We start from the raw sequence: 25,523 nt of genomic DNA on the forward strand, positions 1-25,523 counted from the left end.
CTTAGATGTTTATTTTTCAGAACATAATCAATATTCTGGTCTTTTTGTGCATCTAACAAGTGGAGGTATTAATATCAAATTGAATAGGCCCTGCCACTGTTAAGATCAGTGGAATCGACCCTCTTGCTTTTTTTATGTGAAAAATGTATAGACCAGGCCGCATTTCCTTTTTCTTCCTGCTGGTTCACATGTTATATTTATGCATTTAAAAAGGTTACTCTAATATGATAAATTTGAATAGGTCTGCTGCACTCCTCCAGCAAAATCCATCACAGCATTGAAAAACTGAACACCATACAAAATGTTTTCAGAAGAGCATCTAAACGGCTTGAGGGCCTCTCCTTTTGTTTTGTTGTCTGTCCTCAGGGAGGGGGAATTCGTGTCGATACCCCCGAAAATATATGTATTTTTTTGGGGTGGGGATTTCGCTTTTTATATAGGCTACTGTATAAAATTATTGTTTTTTCATAAAAGGACATGTCTTTCCAATAGGTGACCAAGAGCAGAAACACTGAACAATCAAAAGTTGCACAGAATGATAAACAGGATTTTGATAAATAATGTTTCACATGTCTGGAACAACATTTTAAACTGTTCCCAAAATAAAAACCATTATAATTTCCAACTAAAATAAAACACTATGTCAAATTAATGGTGGATAGCAAAGCCTCATGACATTAATCATTTAAGTCATTAGTTTGCTAATAAAGTTTGTTGCTTAGTTTTCGTACAAAACACACAGGACTGAGTGCTTTCGTAGTTGCACAGTATCGATTGGCTGGTTTTGAGGCACAGCACACTGACAATGATTCAGTGGATAGTAAAATAAATTTGGTTATTCGTATTTGCTGCCCAGTAAATGTGAACTGAGCTTTCATTACAGCAAGTCTAAATGGAAACGCTGATACTTGTGCAGATTCATTTTAAATTTGATTCACAGCTGTGACTATAGCAGCTGGCATCTACCATCTGATAGAAGCCTGCTAGAGCTGGAAGCCAATTGGCTGATGGTACTGAATCGTTTTCCAATACAATTTCAAATTTAGCTTCTTATATAAAAGTATCTCACTGGCGCAAGTTCACAAAATGTAAAATTGCTTTCACTTGAACCAGTAAGATTGGTGCTGCCGTCTTATTAAACTGCATCTAAATTTGTTTAATTTATTATGACAACAAAAGTGCAAAACAAGCTGCACAAACACCCAAAGCAAGAATTTGTACAGAGAGCAAAACAATATTTTTGCCATCCCAAGACACACATAACATATTAACTGAATAAATAAGACATCACTGCTTACAGCTGATGCTGTCCACAATCCAGGACCTTGGACAATAAGGGCAAAGTAGAACCATAATTCAAGACTGTACCGGTAATCAAGTCAATGACCTTTTTTGGTATATTTTGTAGTATCTTTACACAACTTCAGAAAGAGCCTCAACATCCACATGTACTAAAAGCTTTATATAAGTCACTGGCTATTATCAAAATATGGGAAAAAGATCTAACCTTAGAAGATGGGCCAATTGATTGGGATATGATCTGGCAGAATACGTTTAATGCATCAAGAAATTCTAATTATTAGCTAATCGGCCAAGATAACCAAGCTATTGACTGCTGCTCAATTGTCATTGGGACAGTTGAGAAATGTGGGGATTGTCAGGGTGCGATGTCTACCTGTTACCTAGTTCATGTCAAATTACTCTCATGGGGTCCGGGGAGGGATGAAGGGGGCCGCCGGGGAAGGGAAAATGTGTTCACAGTTGTATGTAGAGGTGTTGTTTTGGATATGTATAAACATTAGGGCTGGGACGATGGTAGTTTTTCTACCATCGATGCATTGTTGTCTTAAAGAGGCGATGCATCATTTTTTTTTTTTTTTTTTCATAAAACGCAAAACATACGATATTTGAGAATAAACAAAATCACACGTTTTCAGATATCTGATGTAAGCACGAAAACCAAACGTTTCTGTAATTTATCTCTTTCTAAATTTTAGAGTAAAATAAACCTTAGATATTTCCTGTTCTAATATAAATCAAACGATACTCAGCGAGTTTCTCACTCAAATGGTTAAAATGATTAAAATGTTTCTTACCTAAAGATGTCTTGACTAATATATAATGTGTGTGTGTGTGTGTGTGTGTGTGTGTGTGTGTGTGTGTGTGTGTGTGTGTGTGTGTGTGTGTGTGTACGGCTTGAACATCCTCCAAACTGTTCTGAATGCATAGGTTATATTGTGCCCTGCACAGCGCACACTTGCCACGCCATTAAAAAGTGCCCCAGTATGATCGTTTACGCATAATAAAGGCATTGCTCTGCAAATGTTTTGACAGGGCACTGCGTAGCCTGGAGCAAGATTCGCTATCAGATTTTTAAATGCAGCTCCCTCCACGATGTATCGACATCCACGATCGGGTCTGTTATTTCTTTTGGCCTGACACTTTCTGGCTCGATTTGCTTTCCACAATATCATGCCACTGTAGTAGTTCCTTTTGTTTTTTAGTACTCACGTTGTCATATTTTGTTGAATGGAGCCTCCCTAAATGGTCCCGCAGGTTTGTGGTATTGCCGGAGAAGCTCAGCAAAGTTTTTCACAAATGCCGCATTTTACCTTTACATTTTGTTTTTTAGAAAAGAAAAAAACAAACAAACAAAAAAAAACATCCAAACGTCGGACGGCATTGTTAGTAATTTAAAGGAGAAAGCTTTAATCCTGTAGCAGCTATACTGGTATTTCATTGGTTTGTTCTGTTGATTCTAGAAAATGTTTGTGCGTAGACGTGTGTGGGGACGGGGTTTTGAAAGAAATAGAAAGCAAAAGGCGGGGAACTAGAGTACAGTTTTATATAATTAAATGTCATCCTAATAAAATGAATTAATGAAACGACATGTGGTTTCACCATATTCATTTTGTTTTGATCCATCGATAGTTATTGGACCGATTTGATGCATCGCCCCAGCCCTAATAAATATACAATAAAAAAAAATGCATCACAAAAAGAGCCTCAACATTATGTATGACTATTAATGTGAATTTCTAAAATACTGTTTAAGCAACAAGGACATCAACATTGGCACATGATTGATTACAGTACATGTATTGATTTATTTTTTGATTTGATTTATCTTCATGTTGTTAGGAGGAACAGATACGGTTTGCTAATACTGTTTGCTACAGTGTTTTGTGTTGTATATGGAGTGTAAGATTAATGGTTAAGAAGTGTAGTATTAGATGCATTATTTAGGGGATATTTAATTGCCACATGAGATTTACTCACAGACATTAAGTTGTGAAGATTCTATAATAGAGGCACAGAAGCAAGCAAGTAATTTTAAATGCAAGATAATTATTCCCTTACATGCAACATTGCATTCCATGCAATACCTTTCAAAAGGTAGACAAGTAAAATACCACTGGTTTCTAGATTGATTAAACCTTCCATCATACAGTAATTATCACCTCATAGCAAGCTTGTGTTCAACCTGGTTCATACTTAACAGCCGATGGCATTTCGAGTTCTTGAAATGACCCAGGAAAATACAATAAGTAATCAAGAGTACCAGCTGAGACTTGTTTATGGCTTTGCTCTCCTCAAAAGCTCAAGTGGTAAAAAAATCTAAAAGAAAAAAACTAAAATGATGAGAAGTCTGAAATGGACAACAGCATTTCTATCGAGTGCTACAATATATCCAAGTTCATTCCATACAAGGAAACTTCCATTTCTTTGTTAATATAATTTTTGATGTCAACGGAAAGCAGTTTACTGTCAGATCTGAAAACAGTACCAGCATTGCTCCTATGTTTTCAAGCTGTTTAGAGTTAGTTGAGTTTTGTTGTTTATTAAATCTGGGTTGAACATTTTACAGTGCTAGCTTCAAAACAGATACGATTATCATGTTCCTTGCATGCAGGCTATAACAATGTATCCACCTGAGCTTCTGGTGTGGTAGGGTGAGATTAAAGATTCAGGTTATGGAAGGTTGTTACCTGCATTGTGTGTGAAATAAATAAAGAATAAGAAAAAAAAAACAGAAACTCAGCACCAGACCTGTTGCAAACATCATTGAAATTCAATTTCCATGCACCATGTGCTTCAACCTGCATATGACAGTTTTTCCCCCAAACTGTGGCCAAATACAGCAATTCTCCTGGGTCAGCATCAGGCTTCAGTACGCTTTTCAGCAAATAGTTTGTTTCAGATGCACATAACTAATGAGGAGAATAATACTCTTACTTTTAGTACTGGAGAAAGTGCAGAGGATCTGAACTCTAGAGGACTAGACATCCCTCACAAGGGATCTTTGGCCCTTCTGTGCCATGCAATGGATCCATTTCCAGAATATTAACCTCGAGCACTGGTCCCACGGCTAATTTGCACAGTTTTCCTAGATACATTTCTTTACAATTTATATGAAATTTATAGGCAAAATGTGGGCATTAAGAGGAATTTAAAACAATGGATTTTGTTTTTGAAATAGTTAACATGCTATGGTATTTTCTTACTATAGTTAACATGCTAGAGGCTGTTTATAACAAAGTGCAAACTAAGGAAGACAAGACTGATTGAACATCAATAAGCTGCAGAACACAGGCCCCTGTGGGAATTGGTTTGTTTTGCGTAAATATGATCAATATGCATACACACTTAATGTGTATACTGGCTATATACCGATTATACATTTGCTTACCGAGACAGAAGCAAAATCAATCTTAATTCTGGGAGAAAAAAAACAAAACAAAAAAAAAACACACACACATCCACGTTGACACACAGAGTGATTCAGAATGTTCATAAAATCCAACATTGTATTTGAAACTTATCAGAAATACTTAGCCAGTTTCATTAGGTTGAGATTCATGTACATTTCTAAAATAGAAAAAGCAGTGCTTGTAATGTACTACATGTGCATTATCTAACTTAGCGACACATTTTCAAGAATACAAAGAAATAAAAGATTCTTTCATAACAAACGAAACAGAACACCCTCTCATTAAGCTCATTATTTATTAAACCAGTTATTGATCAGCAACATTACACTGAACAAGGAAAAAGAAATTACAGAACCGTTTTAATAAAACAATTTAAACAAGTTAAGCTTCTTGGTACTAATTAGGCTTTGAATTAAACCATCAATATTGCCTTTAGGACTGTGAAAACATCACTTATCACTCTGCTAATGACAACAGCAAAAACGCACTGTGAAGGCTGTACATCAAGAGGGCTTTGTGTATTTTGTGTTCGTGATTTTGTTTTGTTTGACCGTTTTATTTTGCTCTGTGAGCACAGCGTTTTGTGTTTAAATATTTTATTTATTTTTGTATTATTTGAATAAAACAGTTCCGCCGCGTCTTTTCTTTTGCAACTGCAATTACCTGTGTGTGTTCTTCCTGCATGTGGCCTGACGTCACGTCTCAGCCATCCTGTCACAGACCCATTTTGGATTTAAAATGTGAATTACTTTTCTGTTGTAAATCTTATGTGTATGTCTGTTTTTGACTTTTCTTAAATATATGAATTAAATAGCCTGATGGCGTTTGATAGCCAGAATCTCAAAAATGAGGAAGTTATAAACAGTTCTACCTAGAACCGCTACGTGGGTCAATTTGATCCATGCATTATAATACATGTTTATTTGTTGTTTTTTCTTCTTAATACAATGCAAGATATTCTATTTTTTGTAAATGCAGCAAACAAGACACACCCCCTCCTCCTCTAGCACGTTAGTTTTTTTTAATTTCAAGCCTTTCTTTGTTGTAGATTATAAGACAGAGATTGCTATGATTGTGGTTTTGTACAACTGCACCAAGACGCCAACTCAGTGAAAGCCTATGCTTTATTTCTCAATGTACCTGGGAGACATCAATCCTTCGTTTTGTTCCAGAAATGCAACTAGGAATATATCAGAATGAAATATTTAATCTTGATTGAAATACGGCAAGCTGCACTCAGATGCATACAGCAAACTGAAATGACAGGTAGGATAAAAATGTTGTGTGGTCCAGTGGTTAAAGAAAAGGGCTTGTAACCAGAAGGTACCCGGTTCAAATCCCACCTCAGCCACTGACTCATTGTGTGACCCTGAGCAAGTCACTTAACCTCCTTGTGCTCCGTCATTCAGGTGAGATGTAATTGTTAGTGACTCTCCAGCTGATGCATAGTTCACACACCCTAGCCTCTGTAAGTCGCCTTGGATAAAAGCATCTGCTAAATAAACAAATATGCTTTTTTCATATTACTTTAAAAAAAAAAAAATTCGGTTTTACAGGTTTGTATGTACCAGTTTACATGTGTTTTCACAATAGTGTTCAATGGAACTGCGTCTGTGTTTACAACACAGCTCCTTGGATGCAGGCACAGTCAGCTGGCAGACGCGTACGCTCCTCCATAGAGTACAATGCAGCCGTCCTATTTTCTTTTTATGTAGTATTGGAAACAATGATTTCAGTTTTATAGTTTTGTATGTACTGTAACCGGCCGCACTCTCGGTCGTTCGTTTGCCCCTATAAGACGCAGACCAAGGACACAGAAATTGATTTTTCAAGCATGGTTGCGCTATTTTTAATAAGCCACAAAACAAACAAAAAACAAAATAAACACCTAGTTCAAACGTAGAGCCTAACTTCACTTTGAACAGGTCCATGAGTAACACGCAGGACGGCTAAGCTGTTTACCTGTCAATAAAAAAAAAAACACACAGTTTTAACACAGCACTTACTTTTATATTGACTGCTCGGAAACAGAGCACACCGTCTGTCTCCTTCTACTCAGCAGTCCAGTGCAGACTAACTGCAACTCTTAAATACCCTGCACGTGGTTTTAATTTACAATTACTTCCAGGTGCAGGGGATAATTAACAATAAAAATAAATTCAATAATTAGACAAAATGTGCATACGCACATGTTTTATGCAGGGAGGATATTAACCCCCCCCCCCCCCCCCCCCGCTGTGTTACAGTACATATACCCGTTTACACCTGTAAAACAGGTATATGTACATACCCGTTTCTTTTGAAATGTATATTTAACTGTTTGTAGTAGTACGGTATATGCGCTCATTCTGAAAATAAAGCCTTTTATGTTTAATTTTCCATTTAAAATATGTTGTTTCTGCTATGTAAATGTTAGCTATGATGTTCATGAATAAAACTTTTGAGTTGTATCCAATAGGACGTCTTTCATTTTCATAACGAAGCTGTTTAAAAATATGTGGGTCAAAATGACCCATGTGGCAGTTCTAGGTAGTTCGAAAATCCGGGGGTTCTAGTACTAAGCTAGTAAATAAGTTTCAAGTTTTAAAAAGGATTTATTTAGGTATGTTGTACAAAACAGGTTTCCATGAAGATATTCCCATTTTATATATTATCTTCGATAATTTAATCACATGCCAAGATAGAAGGGTCTGTGGACATTTCCAATTTTTTTCATGCAATTAACTTTCACCAGTATAGTTTAAAATTCAATGCCTACTAAGTTAAATACATACAATACATTGTTCTTAGTTCTTTTAATGCTTCAGATTAAGAACAAATATGACCAACTGCTAACCAATAATCATGACCAGCCCGGTCTCTCTGGGAGAATTACAATCGACTAATTGGCTTGCTCCAGTGTTTAAGGCATACTGAAGATATGTGCTTCTCAGCCGTTCTATACTCCTCCACAAGTGTCATTAGTCAATGGGAAGAATTTCACAAAAACAGTATACAAATTGGGGAGTAATGCCATCAACCTTAAAATAGAATTAACCTGTACTCCAGCAAAACACTTCCCCCGTGAATGTAAGATTTATCACATTTGTTTTATTTGTGGTACAGCAGTCGCCGGCCTAGAGAACACCCCTCGGGAAGCAAGCAAAGAGTTCTTTAGCCAAAGAGTTCTCCAAGACGGAGTTGACTACCAGACATCATATAAAAATCACCAGAACGGAAAACACCAAATTGCTTGGCGACTTGTGTGTCTGATTCAGTTTTTTTTCCCCAGGAGCTGGAACAATTTCCAACTTTTTGTAGCAAGAGAAACAGTGGCGCGTTTTGCCCTTTGTTTACATGCCATTTTGTAGACATGAGGTGCACTCGTGAAAAATCAGAATACAAAATGAGGCAATGATATGACGGCAGTTCTGGAAAGATTGAATAAACCAAATTGTGGTTCTCAAAAATGTGTGTCTCAAGACACTCTCGCGATGACAAGTCACATTTGAAATGATTGAATAAACTATTTGAATTTAAGTTGGATGATGGGGAGTTATCAGGTTACAAAACAGTACTGTATCAGTTGTGAAAATTACTAGCATTGCCAAAAAAAGATGTTCTTTTAAGCAAAGTTCCTGTTCCTTTAGGCAAAGCATTTACAATGGGAACAATCTGTTTCACCACAAGGGTGTTCTCTTAGGTAACGTGTTCTCTTAAGAGGTATTCCTACATGCGGAGACTACTGTATTTCTTACTTGCTCTAGGGGTAATGTTGCAGGGGGACAGGTTAATGGTGTACTGTACCTCCGATATTCAAAAACTTAATACAAACACAAGGAGGATGAACTCTCAAATGTACTCCCTTGCGTCTGTTTTTAAGCCCTACAACATGAATCCAGAACAAAAAAACATTTTCTTCATTTTCTTCACAACAGGATTCATTATAAAATAACACAATCAGCGGTATACAAATTAAAGTTTCCCACTGCTCTACAGAAGCCAACATATTTTTCCATTATATTAAAAAGGTTACCATCTGGACTGTGCTCCCTTTCAGTGTACGTTCATCAATAATTATCCAGTCTAAGAATCAAATTACATTTTCATTTAAAAAATGTCTTTGAAAATCATTTTGGCGTGAGACCCTCCAAATATTGCACTGCACACAAGAGCAGATTCCCTTCATTTACTGGTGGAGACAGGTGTTAAAAGAGTGGCCTACAGAACTGTCCTGTGACATGAAGCAACAGTTTACAGCAGTTGAAAATCGTTGGATAAAAGATACACAAGACAAAAAAAAAAAAAATACTTTCAAGCAGGTGTATATATAAATGTATAATTACACCAGAAGAATTTCCACAACCGTAGAACTATAAATCTGATTAAAAGCAGATTTTTTTATTTCATTATTTTTTTGTTTTAGGTTTTGTTGCCGCTAATCATCTACATGCATTATGTATTGTGTATTTAAAAAAAAGACTTCAACCGACACATGCTATGACCATCAGAGTTTGATCAAAGCTTCAGCCTTCAGTGACGACAGTGAAAGCAGAGGAGCATCAACATCTGCTGCCTTGGAAAAAAAAAAAACCCCATAGAGAATCTAATTTCCTTTTGTTTAGGAGCCACAGTTTACTTTCTTTTTTGCATTCGTAAAGCTAAATTGGCTGTCAAGTGGTTCAAAATTTGACAAAATGTCTGTCAAGCTGCTTTGCATCTACATGTGATTTTTTTTTTTTTTTTTTTTTTTACTCAACTTTTAAAAGAAACATCCACTTAAACTTGGTATCATTTTGGAATTGCAGATGAGGCACTGAAAACGGCCGCCACCTTCAGGGGTTCAAACCAAAATGAATGTGTAATTTTCCACTAGTGTGGCAGGTCCATGTGACCACAATACCCAGTTAAATAGGGTTATTATTTTAAGTAGCCTAAGTTTAATAGCATTCATGGAAAAATACAGGTGTCCTTATTGATTTGAAGTGAATACAGGGATGTAAATAAAACTAAACATTCCATAGCAGTTTGATGCATTCCTGGCTTTACTAGGAGTTTAGGAAGACCCACCTGAGTCTTATCTATAAACTGTGGCTAATCAAGTTCCTAATAAAACCTGGAATGGGTGAAACTGTTATGCATTTGTTGTGTTATTTCCATCTCTGGAATATAAAGGCTCATTCCCCTTGCAGTGTTTACCCATTTTGCAATACTGTACTTGTCTCATGTCTCCAAATCAAAGCTCCATTCTACAACGCAGATGGCACTATCTATTCAATAAGAGCATCAAGCATAGACATCTGGTAGATGAAAAACTTTATACCATCCGACTCAACCTGGCGACAGACAGACAACTTCAACAGCTTTCTGAAAGCTTTCACATCCCTGGAAAGGTTACAAGAATCACAAGAGGAACTGCAGAATAAAGGAATTCTGTTCAATCTGTTTTGAGGGTTTTCCTTGAAAAGGAGAACATTTAGGTTAAACCCATTTGCTATAAATGCCCTTTTTCTGGTATTTGAAGAGATTTTTTTTTTCAGGTAGAGATATACCATGACCTTTTGAATTTGTATCAGCTCTGAACAGATATCCGTTTTATCCCACAACTGAATCCTTCTCTCTGTGGTGAAATCTGTGTCAATAATTTCCAACCTTTCCAGCAAAAAACAAACAAAAAAAAAACACAACCTTTTACCTTTGGAAGACTCTTTTCAGGACAAGTCTTTTAAATCGTATAGTAAAACAGATGTCTGGCAAGTATTATCGGCGGGATGCAGACTGGCAAAGGCTTTACAACGAGGCAGGCTGAAATGGAGTCTGAGATTCCAATGGCATCTACAATTTTATTATAATAGAAAAAGTGTTGGATTTTAACATGTTGCCCCCAGTGGATTCTTGAATAATAAATGAAAGTTCAAAGCACTGTTTCTTTTCCAGAGCCTGAGGCTAAACCTTGTGACAAGAACTGCTTGTTTTGCAGATAGAATTGGAGTGAGGATATATTATTACTTAAAACGAAAACACAGGTAAAATGGGTTATACAATTACTGTAGGATATTGGTATACACATCCTTTAGTCCCTACATTAAACCAGGATGAGCTGCTACACCAATAACTGCCAGCACTAGCCCCTACTGGGGTTTTGTATTAACTTTAATTTAAATAAAGAGAAGAGCATTCTCTTACCTTGAACTTCTGAAGGTTGTTCAGAAAGTGTTCTTGCCTCTACTTGTATGTCTGAATTTGGGTAAAAACTGCCATTCTTCATGTCTTCCAACAAAATGTGGGTTGAACCTTCAATACTTTTGTCATCAGATAGAGACGAATTACTAGGTATGTGGTGCTTCAAGGTTCTACACTGAAGGTCAGGTGTAAGTAAACTGAATGCGTCAGCTTCTGCATCCACATCAGGCAGCTCAGAAGGAAGTGAAGAGTGAAAGACACAGGGGTCTAGTTTAGGGGAAAGTTGCACCCGTTTTACATTTCGCTCTTTTTCTAATAAATGCAGAATTTGCTGGGTGTCAGACTCATTGGAGCTTGTACTTGGATTGCACTTAAACATTCCTCTGCTTCTTGGCTGCAGGTCTTCCAGGCTGTTGCACACACTTGGTGAAGCAAAGGTAGAGGGTTCAAAAGAATGTTCTACAACTTTCATATACTTTGCATCTTCCAGGTTAGAGCTATGCTTTTGGCTTTGGTTTTTCTCAAAGTCGTCATCTTCCAAGGTGGTTTCTCCTTTTCTTGGAGACCACGCAGTAAGACTGTTTAGGTTGTCCTCGCCCCGAGAACTGGGAGTATAATTTGACACATGTTCCTTTCTTGGCAGCAAATTCTCTTCCTCCTCCTCTAGCCTGTAATCTGCATCTGCGTAACATGGCTCTTCTGTAGAGAATCCTAAAGATTCTGTAGCTAAAGCATCTCTCAGGCCATGAGCTTGTCTTGGCCTTTGATTGGTCTCAATACCATCTTGTTCCATGGACTTTTCCAAAGATGCTGGAGTCGTGGTATCAAATGTCAACACTAATGACTGGGCTGCTTTTCTTTGAGACCCCTCATTGAGACAGTTTAGTAGGCCAGAATTGGGATTGTAACCAAACAAATTTTCCTTTCTTAACAGCAATTCCTGCTCCTCCTTCTCCAGTCTGTTATGTCCATGAATGTTATAAGGGTCTTCTGTAGAGATTCCAAAATATTCTGTGGATAATGCATCTCCCAGGCCATGTTCTCTTCGGTTTAGTGTCTCTGAATCTTCCACCATCTCCAGGAATGGTCCCCTTGGGGACCTGGATGAGGGTGTCTTTGCTTGCATGTCTTGTTTTTGAAACCTAGGACCAAGGAATGTTTGTGTGCTGTCAGAATCCTGTAAAAGCACCCGTGCTTCTGCCTGATCATCAGTCCCTCTTGATGGGAAAACACCATGCTTTGCCATATCTATCCTGATTAAAGACTCTAAATCACTGGTCGCTGGAAGAGATGGTGACTGAGGGGATAGTGTCTGAGCTTCATTTGATGACCTGGAACTGGGACTCCTTGCTAGTGTTTCTTGTTCTGGAAAACTAGCATCTGGGGTCTTTTGGGTACTATCGTAGTCCTGTAAAATCTCAAGTGCTTCTGCTCTGTCTAATGGGGTCTGGGTCTCTAAATCCATCGTCATTGCCATTGAGGGAGACAACATATCAATATCTCTTGAGGAACTGGAACTCATGGGTCTACTTGCTAGGATCTGTTCCTGCAATATAGGGCTTAAAAACAACATCGTAGGAGGTTCTAGGGTGCTGTCCGAGTCATGCGAGATCTCCAGTGCTTCGGTCTCATCACTTGCTCCCAAAATCTTGTTAGGTCCCATCTTGGTTACTAAAGGACTGTCAACCTCATCTAAAACCGCACTTGGCCCCAGAGACTGGATGCTTGGATCCACTGGACTAAATCTATATACGGCAGCCTGTTTTCTTGGAGACACCAGGGGGAGTTGGTCTGAAGACTCACTGGTCATCCAGTCTCCATCAGATGTATATAGCAAATGGTAGTAAACAGATGCAGCATTTCCTTTTTCCGGTACGTCATCTGAAGAAAAAAAAATTATAACAATAAATTTCATTCTGAGCAGGTCTCCTCAAAACCAATTAATACCTACACTGTACATCAATATATTTAACTGGTTTTCCTGCTCCGATTGGAAAACACCAGTTTATCACATGTAAGCATTTTTTTTTTACATCTTTAGCTTTAGTTCCTTTTCACATATTTGGATTGGTGTGTAATCTTTCTAAAGTTCAATTTGGATTAACTGCTGTATTCTGCAACACAAGCAAGAAAAGACCTCCTCATTGAGATTGCATCAAATGTAAATGGCCCTATATAAAACATAGAAGGTGGTGGTGTCGTGTCAGTAGCGTTTCAAATGCTAGAAAAGTTATTTCAATTATCTGCTGGGTCAAAAATGAAGGCTGTATTTTCTAAATTATTAATATGCCATTTAGTGTGTTGCCTTCTTGTGCCTCCTCTTGATAACTATTTTATTTATATTAGATTCAATAATTTGAACACTTTTTAAATCAACCAACATAAATCATGCTTTTACCTGCTCCAAAAAAACAATGCATTCTGCAGATCTATTATGTTTGTTTCTAATATAAAACACTGTTCTCTTTTGGAATTATTGCAATCATGTTTGCAAGTTTAGAGACCACACACAATGGGTTGCACCTATCAAATGTTTGACTAAAATGAGAAAAAAAAATACCACAGTAAAATGCTAGTATTCCAAAGGCATTAACAGAAATACAGACAGAGTGACATTTTGTCTGGCCTGATAGCACCAATATTTCCTACATTGTCTTTATACAGAAGAAAGGTTACAAACGAGAGGCCAATTCTGCCCATCTTGCTCGTTTGGTTGTTAGTAGCTTATTGATCCTAGAATCTCATCAAGAAGCTTCTTAAAGGATCCCAGGGTGTCGGCTTCAACAACATTATTGTTAGTTGGTTCCAGACTCCCAAAAATGTTGGCGCTTGTTTGTTTTTTCAGGTCGACTGTGTCCCCTGGGTCGACAGTCAATATTTTTTAGAATTTTGAATGCTTGAATCAGATCGCCTCGTAGTCGTCTTTGTTCAAGACGGAATAGATTCAATTCTTTTAGCCTTTCTACATGTGACATGCCTTTTAAACCCGGAATAATTCTGGTCGCTCTTAACTCACTCTTTCTAGAGCAGCAATATCCTTTTTGTAGCGAGGTGACCTGAACTGAACACAATATTCTAGATGAGGTCTTACTAATGCATCGTAAAGTTTTAACACTACTTCCCTTGATTTAAATTCAACACTTTTCACTATATATCCAAGCATTTTGTTGGCATTTTTTATAGCTTCCCCACATTGTCTAGATGAAGACGTTCCTGAGTCAACATAAACTTCTTGATCTTTTTCATAGATTCCTTATTCAATTTCAGTGTCTCCCATATGGTATTTATAATGGACATTTTTATTGCCTGTGGGCAGTACCTTACACTTGTCTATATTAAATGTCATTTGCCATGTGTCTGTCCAGTTCTGAATGCTGTCTAGATCATTTTGAATGATGACCTTTGCTGCTGCAACAGTGTTTGCCACTCCACAGCACACCAGACGGCAGTTCCAGGGCCGTCGCCCTAGGCAGCCGCCTCAGCGTGCTCCGCCCTATCCAGCAATTGCACCTCAGACTTCTGGGTGCTCACCACCGTACAAACCAGTTACACGCGCCACCTCCTCCCTGTCGAGGTATCAAGGTTACATCTGTGAACGACCCTCTCCAGGTTTTGGACCTCAGGCAAGAAGTGGAGAAACTACTTCTCAAACAAGCCATCCATCTCGTAGAACGCACATCTCAAGAGGGGTTCTACTCACGATACTTCCTGGAGCCAAAAAAGGACGGCGGCCTTCGCACCATCCTAGACCGGAGACACCTTAATGGGTTCTTGAGGGAGAGGTGGTTTCAGATGGTCACGCATCGCCACATCCTCCACTCTGTCCAGCCAGGTGATTAGTTTAAAAAACAGTGGACTTGAAGGATGCGTAATTTTCACATTCCTATCCATCCAGCACACAGGAAATATCTACGCTTCGCCTTCCAGGGGAGCATATTCTTCCAGGGCTGAACTACCTGGACGAGTGGTTGATCTGTTCCCAGTAGCAGGAAGGAGCAGTGGCCTACATGGCGACAGTGACAAACCATCTAGTGAGACAAGGTCTCATTCTCAACGAAGCCAAGAGTCAATACCAGTACAGAGTACAGTCTTCTTGGGTCACTTTATAGTGCACTACAGTTACACAACACTTCCTCCAAAAACAAAGCGAACGAGACAAGGCACAGTAATATAAATGTTAATCATTATCCAGTTTTAGATACTGCGATACATTTTATTTATTTATTTATTTTAAATCAATGATCTTTGGTTGCTTTTGTGCATTTTCATTTGCAAGTGAACTGTGACGTTAGGGCCTTATCGAGCACTATATTCTGCAAATTTGAATCCTGACTTTGGATACTGTTTTAATTCTGGAAACTGGTGGTGATGTTATTTTTAAATCTTTTGCTAAATTGCATTGCCCTTTACGTTGTAAGCAGTTCTGTGCATGGATAACATTTTGATGTCATGTTGCTTTTGTGTCATTAATGGGGAATTTTACATACTGCAACAATACGTACCAGATTTAAAAGTATCTACTGTATAACAGTTCACGTGTCCAGTCGTGTCTTTTGGCAAGTGATATTTTCAGAACATATCGTTGAATTAAAATACTTCTGTTGAGAATATAGTACTGTACCAACAAAACCAACTACAGTACACCTAAATGGAAGCTTACTTATTTATAAAACACAACCCTTTCAGCTATGTATTTGACATTATATATTTGTGTTCCCTGAAAAGACACATTTGTCTTTTACTGCTGTGTTATTCCCCCAACTTTTGTGGTAACAAATTTCAATGAAAGAATCAACTGAAAGAGTTGAAAGATGAAAGCCAAGGGGGGTGTGCGAAACAAAACCAGCGCAAGTTCTCAAAAACATCTGGTGTCCGTCTGCCTCCTACACCTGCATTGATCATAGCACTGAGTCCACCACTAGGGGCAAACTTCTACAATATCTATCTACAAACACACACACACACACACACACACACACAAGTGCACTCCACTTATAACGGACTCCAAGGGACAATGGAAATCAGTACTTTATAAATGAAGTACATAGTAAACACAATTCAAAATGCTCTATGTAACTGCGAACATAAGTACCATAAATATAAAACAATACAAGAAAGCTTAACTGTCAAATAATGGGAGTTTATTATTTGTACAACACACACCCCTGTGGGCCATACAATGTAATAAGTAGTACCATTTTACAAAATGTATATTTTCACTAACTAATTAAATTTGTATACGTTTAAACTGTACAACGGCTGTGTCAATGAACACAGAATAATAAAAAGTAAAGCTGTTTTTCCTGCCTGACGTCACAAATGCTGCCATGACTGTCAGTTATAAGTGGAGTGTGTGTGTGTGTGATATATATATATATATATATATATATATATATATATATATATATATATATATATATATATATATATATACACACACACATATACATATATACACACACATATACATATATACACACACACACACACACACACAGCCTGCCGTGTCAACGCCCCGGTTTGACCGATTAGTCCTACTTTAGATGCTACTTTAATTTATTATTTTGTGTTATATTTCCTGGTTTTCACTTAAATAAATAAATCATACGTATGGCTCCAATTCTGAATTTACAGCCATGGCACTGGATGCAAGTTATTGACATACTTGTTTTGCTGCATTTTACTGTACTTCGTTATGTTATTAAGTGGATCAGTAAATAAGCCAGGATTAATAGAGTTAAATAATGGTGGTACTAAGATCTGTAACTGTTTAAATCATAAAAATAGATTCAAATTAAATGTTGCATAAAATGTAATATATAGCAAAAAAAAATGTTTTACTGTCCTTTGCACTTATAGATTTTGTTTAGGAAAGCAATTCACTGTTTTGAGAGCAAAGGTTAGCTGCAAACTACCAGTTTTCCATTTTTATAATGTAAAATAAATAAAACAAAACAAAACCTATACAAGGGTGAAACATCAATACCTAACCTCTTTTCATTCCAGATTTTCAGTCTAAAGTGCATCTTACCTACTTGTGTGTACAGTATGTTAGTACAGCCAGGTATAAAAGGGTCAGGAAATTGTCAACTAAATTGCTGAAAAATAGACTAGTGGTCAATTCAAGCAACTTGATTGACAACTGAATTTTTTTTTTTTGTCAACTCCAGTTGTCAATTACTCACACACACACACAGTTTTTATTCAGTTGAAAAGAACAATCTGGCCTCAAAGTGCAGGGTGAGCTCAGGTAAAACCTTTATTGAATCACATTACACCAGCAGTTTGCTGATTGAATGTTTGTCGTCAGCTATACCTGGGGTCAGTTTAAGTGGAACAGCAGCATCAGGAGACAGGGTCATTGTGTCAGCTGGCAATTCTTCAGTATGGGACTGCTGGCTGCCTCCGGTGATGGATTTTTGGGCACTTTCAGCTAACAAGGAAAATAAAAAAATAAATAAATAAATAAATAAAAATAAATATATAAATAAATAAAAGCAGTCAACCACTTCAGCAGCAAAACTGTCACCTTGTCTGCACTGAGGTTAGTCAGTATTACGAAAGACTGTGTTCCAAGTATTAGTGTTACAGGCAGTGTCACTAAAATAAAACACATTGCTAATGAATTACTGTTTGTGAGCATGTGAAAAGAAGTATTCTCTACATACATGGTATTTTTTCCCCCGTAAAACTAAGGTTAGCATTTTGTTCTGCTTCACTTCTTTCATGCATCCATATAGCAAAACTCGATCAGACCAGTTTTATGGATGAGGAATCTTTTTCCTGGAATATTCCAGTTATATGATCTACCTTTTTTCCTTGTGGTAAAATCTCAAAAGAAGTTTAATGTGTGGTGACCAGCCCATAGTCTCAGCCAGTTACACCATCACCCTTATATACCCGAGATTAGTCTACATTGTTTTGATAAGCATGTAAAAGATGCCTTGCTTCTAGATGTCAAGCCCATTTGATAAGCTAGATAGCAGACACACTTTAAATCCATCCATCCATCCATCCATCCATCCATCCATCCATCATTAACCGCTTACTCCTCTACAGGGTCGCGGCGAGTCGGAGCCTAAACCGGCATACACAGGGCGCAAGGCGAGACTTCACCCTGGACAGGACGCCAGTCCATCGCAGGTCAACACACACACTCACTCACTCAGGGCAATTTAGAGTGACCAATCAACCTGAACAGCATGTCTTTGGACTGTGGGAGGAAACCGGAGTACCCGGAGAAAACCCACGTGAACACGGGGAGACCATGCAAACTTCACATAGACAGTACTCTAGGCCAGATTCGAAGCTAGGACCCTAGCGTTGTGAGGCAGCAGCGCTAACCACTACGCCACCGTGCCGCCCACACTTAAATCAACTATCCTATAAAAAGAAGACATTGAGGCTATTTTCTTTTTGAAGACAAAACAGGTTAATAAAAAGTTAAGGAGGTTTATCATGCACTTAACATGGCAGTAGCTAACACAATTAATTTATAAATGAAATAAGTGAATGGAAGTGTACAACAGATAAAAATTATTTTATTAACCACCACTGCAATATTGTGGAACAGATGATTTTTAGTGAACTTAAGCAGAGACTATGCTCCACTATCAACTAACTACAAATGGCTGATTCACTCATGCAATGCAAACCCTTGCTGTTGGAGTACTGATGATGTTGTTCCACTTGCCACTGACTTCTCTTCTAATTTCAGAGATCACTCACAGGTTCATTGCCTGTCAAGTACTGGATGTATTATATTCTGTATCTGTAAAAGAGGCTTCCATCTCTAGCTGCTGATACATTTGAATTTTAACGCAGTCATTTGTCCTGGGTTTTCTTCCACTCATCTCCTACAGATCCTCTGGTGACTTATGCAAATTCATCCATAACAAACACTCAATCATATCTTAGAAGTTAATACAGACAAATGTTTCAGCTAGTGTGTGTCCGTCAATTAAAAAGGACTGGAAGGTACTGAACACTTCATGAAATGAAATTAACAAAATCAAACAGAACACAACTAAAGGACATCTTGCAGGAATGAATAATGGGGAGGATTATGATGTCGATATACTGTACAGTAAATGCACTTCCTGCAATGTATCCGCTTTAACTAGCGAGTGGCCACATCAGTGCAATTTCGCAAATACAGTATATTTTGTATTTTTTAACCTTGCAAAACATTAGTCACCTTCAAATTTGAAAAATGTACTGTACATGTCTATTTTCATAATTTGGTAAGTAAAGGCTTAATAGTGCATCTTGGTTTATTTAGATGTCTTTTTTCTTAAACATTTCCATGTTCAGGATGTTGAGTTGAACGTGACAGTACTTAAATTCTCATGCATGACACAAAACAGCCATAACAAGAGCTCTCCCACGCAGTAGCATGTGTGTGTATGTAACTTGTTGGCTGCAAAAGATGGTCTTGTTTGGTGCGAGGGCTCATTGGTCTCCAAACCAACCCCCGCTTTAGTGCCAGCTACCACCTATTGAAGAGACAGCAGGACTTTGAAATCATGGAATTCCTTTTTTTTTTTTTAATATCTATTTGCCAATTTAAAAACACCCAACCCTTAGGACATTATATTAAAAAAAGCAATTACATTCCTTCAAGCCAATAAAAGTGTGTTATTTTTTAATTTACATTTCTATATGCAAAATCGTACTAATGTATCAATTTAAATGTGGAACATTGTAATCATTAAAATCAGTTACTTCTGGACAAGTAACAGCTCATTACAAATGGATAAAATCAAAAAAATATTAAAACAGAACTGTAATCAATCATAGCATGCCACCATATAACATTACATTAATTAAATTGAATGCCTGTAATTAAATAATCATTTGGACAATTGCCTTCCAAGATTAGGTGTTTATTTCTTCACTGCCTATACTCAGCCTCACGGGAGAATTTAAATGCAAATGTGGGGCTCTTGTACCATGTAAATGCATTTCACATAGTACATACATCACAAAGTTGAAGTATAAAGATAAGAATGTCTGTCAAAACCTGAATCTAATGTTGTCAAGCAATTCTGTTGCTTGCTGAAGAACAAACCTATAAAATTGACTTAGATTTCTTGAACAGCCTGTTTTGCTCATTGAATCCAAACATTTTTTCACTTTTATTATATTTTTCTACCACCACCACCAGACTATTCATGCTGAACAAACATATTCTTTTTTTTCTTCAAAACTGCATTAAGGACAAAGAGTGGCAGCGTGACTAAATGGTTTGACAAAAAGGAAGACACATTGAGTTTGGGGAAGGCTTATCAGTTGCAGGTCCCTTTTTACACTTGCAGGTCCCTTTTTACACTTGCCTGGGCTCTAAGCTGGCTTTATGTTGTTTGTTTACAAATGGTTTAAATATTCCTTGTGCAATGACAATTGATTTTCTTCTGACTGGCTACAGCCTGATGGCATACACATTAACTGTATAATATACTGTAAACTGATGAATATTATAAAATGAGTCTTATATACTCTATCCTGATTGGTCAAAACAGGTCACATGGGGGTGTGAATATTACAGCATGGGTTGAAAGTTTTCAAAAAGGGGCAAATAACTTGTAGATATCCATACACCCTAGAATGACTAACCACATTTAATATATAATTTTGAAAAAAACAGTAGCCATATTTAAATTCGCAATAAAAGATGACTGATGAGGTATATCAATTTTGATCTTTTGGGAAACCAAACCTGATGAGATTTGAGATTTTAGAGTCTGAAATCAGACACCAACACTTATTCAAGTGGTGAAAAAAAAGTAATACTGCTAGGCATCGAACACAGCTTCTGGACATAGAAAAAGAAAAAAAAGGAAAAAAAAAAATGCACAGTCCACTGCCTGGGCATCGGGTGTCCTTCTTATGCCACTGTCTGAGTATTTCAAAATGCAAATCATCTTTTGCCACTGAAAACGGTACTGCAGATCTGGCATGAATACCTCCTGTCACTATTCCGGGGTCACAAAGATCACAAAGGACGATTAAATAAATAAATAAATAAATAAATAAATATATAAATAAAATCTTCCAACACTGTGACCTCACACTGCCGCAGGTCATGCGAGAAAGGTTTGTGCAACTAAATACGGCCAAATGCGGCAAAGAAGGTCTGTGTGATGTTGCCCGAAAATCGCTTGCTGCAGCTCCACCAAGTTTTAAAGCGACTATTTTTAGGTCAGAGGCAGAAGGATATTTAATAATTACTTTGTTAATTAAAACAAGTTTTTTCGTTTTTTGTTTTATTAGTTGACCCATTTTATAAGCGCAATACGGCACTTCAGGGTGTGGGATATTCTCCAATATTAGAGTATATCCCACACCCTGAAGTGCCGTATTTCTTCTGTATTGAACCTTACTTACCATACATTTGTTTGTGCTGTTGCTTCCAGTATTCTACTGCATGCTACTAGTTGATTGATCTTATTTAAATTTTATCAATCAGTATCATTCTATATAAAAATACACAACAAAAAAGACAGGAGGCTGTTTTTCTGCAAGGTAAGACATCAAAACAGTAACCAGTCATTCTCTACATGTGTGCTGTATAAAAATGATACAAAGAGCAACATGAGAGCATTGCTGAAAGAAACCCACTAGAGTCCAATGGGTCCAATTACAAAGCAACAAGAACAAACTGTCAAGAAACATCTCTGAACTCTGCATGCAACAGACTAGTCTTTCATCAGTGCCGCTGGCAAAAAGTTTCTTACCATTAGCCAGATCCATAGGCAGCTCAAACATATTTTCATTCTTTGTCTGTAAAAATAAAGAAATCAATGAAAACCTATGTAAATTAAAAAACAAATACATGAATAAATCTGTGACAATTATTAACTGTGAAAAGCAGTGGGTTAATCCATCTAGTATGAAGAAAAGATTAGCTTACCTGTGTCAGCAGAGGTGAGGAATGTCTCTGGGCCACTGAAGAATAACTGGAACGACAAGAGAGAATGCATTACCAGTTTATCACAAAAGTTTTCAAAAGATGCACAATCATTCAACACCTGGAATTGTAGGTTATAGGCGAGAAATAGTTGCCAAAATAGCAATTTGATGGGCTCCCACAGCCATAAATCACTGTACGTCATATTTAGGGGTCTACCCAAATCCCGATTTCACGGAAATCGTGAAATTGAGGGGTCACCGCGAAATTCACCTCTTTTAAGAGCCAATGCATACCGAAGAAGTACAGAAAGGAAAAAAAAAAAGAAACCTTGTTTAAATGAACTACTGCTCAACGCAAGCGACGCAAACTATGTATCTTCTGTAGATAGACCTTTTTGAAATTATGAAAAGGTATCCGTGGCTTACCGGTACCCGTCAATTAAAAACATTATACTGCTGGAACTGTATTTTGTTCAGTACAGAAAACGTGATATGGAACAGCACTGGCTACAGCAATCTAGGATGTCTATCGAAGTCAGCACAAAAACAGGAGCGTTCCCAAAGTCACTTGCGAGCCACTGTAACACTCAAAATATTTGGAAAAACCAGGATTGGATGTTCAACTGGATGAGCCGAAGCGCAGGTATACAATACAACACAATGAGCAAGTAAGAAAAAATCATGAGGTTCTTAAAATGCTTGATTGATTCTGTTGTTTACCTTGGCAAGCAAGAACTGGCATTCAGAAGGCACTATGAAGGCACCAATTGCCTTCAGATAAATTTCTAACCAAATTTAAAATCAGGTTTTGGATAATTCAAACCAGAAAGGGATCAAAGCACAATCATATCCCCCCTCCCACATTGATGGCCACAATTCTCTATTGGAAGCAGAATCCTCAAACCAAACAAGGAAGTATTTCAAAATTACTAAAACATGGATGAACACTTAACTGTTCCCCTCCCTGTATGCATAGCAAAAGAAAATATGTACTGTACACTGTTCAATTTAAAAGTGAACACATTAAAACACATGACAATGCTGAGGAGATCCAGCTCCCTCTCATTGTTTGTCCATTAGGTTTGCTTTGCTTAAAATAATAAAATGCATCTTTTCAACTATCATATAAATTTTAGTTAATTCCCAAAGAGTGCACGCAAGTCAACCAAGTAAAGTCCGATCTTATTCTTATCCCACCATTAGAGCCCTTGAATAATTGAATAATGTGCTTGCATAATATAATAAATGGTAGATTAGACCAAATGGGCTTTGCTTTTTTTTTTTTTTTTTTTTTTTTTTTTTTTTTTTTTAAATATTTACTACCAGTTGCAAAGCTCTCTCAATTAAATATTGCAGAACGGATTGGGAATATTAATAGTAATGCAGTGTGAGGTTTGGAGAGCAAGATCAAGCTCATCCACCTGCTTCAGAAGCAAGCAGGGAATCTTCAACAAGAAACTGCTCAAAGGGAACAACATCCATCTTACTCACAAGAGGTTCAAACACCGTGAAGGAAGTAGTATCAGATGAATCTGAACTGGAATACAGCAATATGTATAGGGAATTGAATTACGTTCAAGAACTGATTATCTTCTCCAACAAATACCTCACAAAGTAAAAACCACTCCACATGCTATACAGGAACACAATAAACTATGAAGGGCAATAGGCACTGCAGAGGGACATCACTGAAACAAGTTGGAATACCTTTTTCTGGTTGAATAAACCAGGTTTCCAAGAGCATCCTAGAGCCAGAGGCTGTTCCAGCAATCATTCCCACACAGTGTTCTATAGCAAACAAAGTAAAACTAACCTTCACACCCTATTGTACTGCACGTGGTGTCAGAAAAACAGCGTTCATACACTGCAGTTAATTGGCATACAAGGTTAGATCAGACCAGGTAATTGAAGGCTAGGCAATAATAAAAAAAAAAAAGGAAACACAACAATCCTGTGGCCAAAGGTGGTGTTCTAGCCAGTTTGATTCTTGCAGCCCTGCATAGATACAAAATGTGCCGAAAAAGTATTCTTGACCCCTGCCTGAATGTTGAATGTCCCTTTGCGTATAGAGAACCCGAAAGTCATTTAAAATATTTCTGCGAGTAAGGTCATGTCAGCGAGAGGCCTACACAGACAGCCCATTCACCAAAAGAAAACAAACACCACCCAGATATCCTACTTCCAGATCACAATACAAGCCAGCTATCAAGAATTACAAGACTCATGGTACTGTCACAACACTCCCTCAGTCTGGAAGAAACAAGGTTCTTTCACCAAGAATAAGTAGAAGAATTGCCAGAAAGGTTAATAACAATCCGATTGACTGCCAAAGATATTCAAAGTGAATTGGCTGCAAGTGGGACTGGGGTTTCCATTTCAACCATAGGTCGAGTATTGCATGGTGAAGGTCTCAATGGTTGCAGGCCAAGGAAAAAGCTACTTTTAGGAAAAGGTCACAAGGACAAATCACTTAAAGTTTGCAAAACAGCATTTGAATGATGGATAGGAGTTCTGGTCAAAAGTTTTGTGGAGTGATGAAAAAAATTGCTATCTGGTCTCGCTGATAGTCGTTACATTTGGAGAAAGTCTTGTGAGGCGTACAAGGAAAAGAACACCATACCTACTGTCAAGCATGGAGGTGGTAATATCCTTCTATGAGGCTATATTTTCTCTAATGGCACAGGAAATTTAGTTCCAATACATGGTAAAATGGATTCCATAGCATACCCAAAGATAGTGGCCAATCATCTAAAACCCTCTGCTACAAAACCTGGTTTAAAGCGTAAGGGTGATGCAAAAATAAACTATTGCCCATAGCTGTACTACAGTACAAACATCAGTAAAAAATACACATACATTTCTTCTAGTATTACAACATTTTACAACTTTGAGTGTTTATAGTTATGAATGAAAGAACTAGATACTATAATAAACGTATCATTAAATCAGAAAGCATGGATATTTATAAATTACAATGTATGCAATGGAAAAAAAAAATAATCTAATTTAAAAATAGACAATACCGTCACGTGAAATACAGAATTATTATGAACCTGGAAATATGCCAAAAAGATGGTCAATGAGCTGCACAAAGTATGTTTTTCTACCAGATATGCAAAAAAAACCCAGCTACTCAATAAAAGACAAACTACTGGACATATTGTGTTCTAGTGCATTGTTCAAAGTTGTTGCCACATAAAACCATCCACTGTGCTTTAGTCATTTGGCCTGTATGCCCCTCAGTAATTAAGCTCCAGGAAGCTAAAAACAAAAGAATGTTTATGCAGAAAATCAATATTAAAAAAGAGTATACTTTAACCCTGTTTGCACAAGAAAAGGGAATTTAACACCCTTACCTTGTTATTGCAACTTAATTTTCCAACCAAAGATCGGCCCTTCTAAATGCTACCATTTTCAGTATCCCATTCATCTGAAGCAGTGAAACCAGTGATGCCTTACCTCTCAGGCAGTGGGTTTGTGGTCTGCAAAAGTGGGGTTCTTGCAGGCTCTCCAATAATCTGGACCCTCCTTCTGCCTTCAAGATTGGTGACAAAATTGCCTTGGGTGGCTTGGGAGAAAAAAAAAAAGACATCATATTAAAAAATCATATAAAAAAGTGAATTTCTGGTAGACACCACCTGTAAATCGAAATATATTGGGAGAACAGTCTGTAAAGCTTTTTAAAACGACAGTATAATATGGTCAGAGATTAAGGAGACAGTATAATAATATGGTCAG

General features: G+C 37.4%; 1 protein-coding gene across 5 annotated transcripts in view; it reads right to left on the minus strand.

The window, feature by feature from the left end:
• Nucleotides 1–25,523, minus strand: part of LOC117402554 (synaptotagmin-like protein 2) — a 95,809-nt gene that overhangs the window by 38,418 nt on the left and 31,868 nt on the right. For 4 of the 5 annotated variants that reach the window (XM_034003816.3, XM_034003818.3, XM_059024509.1 and 1 more), the window contains exons 4-8: nucleotides 25,245–25,353; nucleotides 21,787–21,832; nucleotides 21,611–21,656; nucleotides 17,191–17,307; nucleotides 10,878–12,755 (exon numbers count right to left, since the gene is read on the minus strand). In XM_034003816.3, the coding sequence (XP_033859707.3) occupies nucleotides 10,878–12,755; nucleotides 17,191–17,307; nucleotides 21,611–21,656; nucleotides 21,787–21,832; nucleotides 25,245–25,353 (2,196 nt within the window). The remainder of the gene's footprint in view (nucleotides 1–10,877; nucleotides 12,756–17,190; nucleotides 17,308–21,610; nucleotides 21,657–21,786; nucleotides 21,833–25,244; nucleotides 25,354–25,523) is intronic. The other variant, XM_034003819.3, reaches the window with a different exon arrangement.

This window comes from Acipenser ruthenus, chromosome 5 (assembly GCF_902713425.1).
Source record: "Acipenser ruthenus chromosome 5, fAciRut3.2 maternal haplotype, whole genome shotgun sequence".
NCBI classification, from domain to species: Eukaryota; Metazoa; Chordata; class Actinopteri; order Acipenseriformes; family Acipenseridae; genus Acipenser; species Acipenser ruthenus.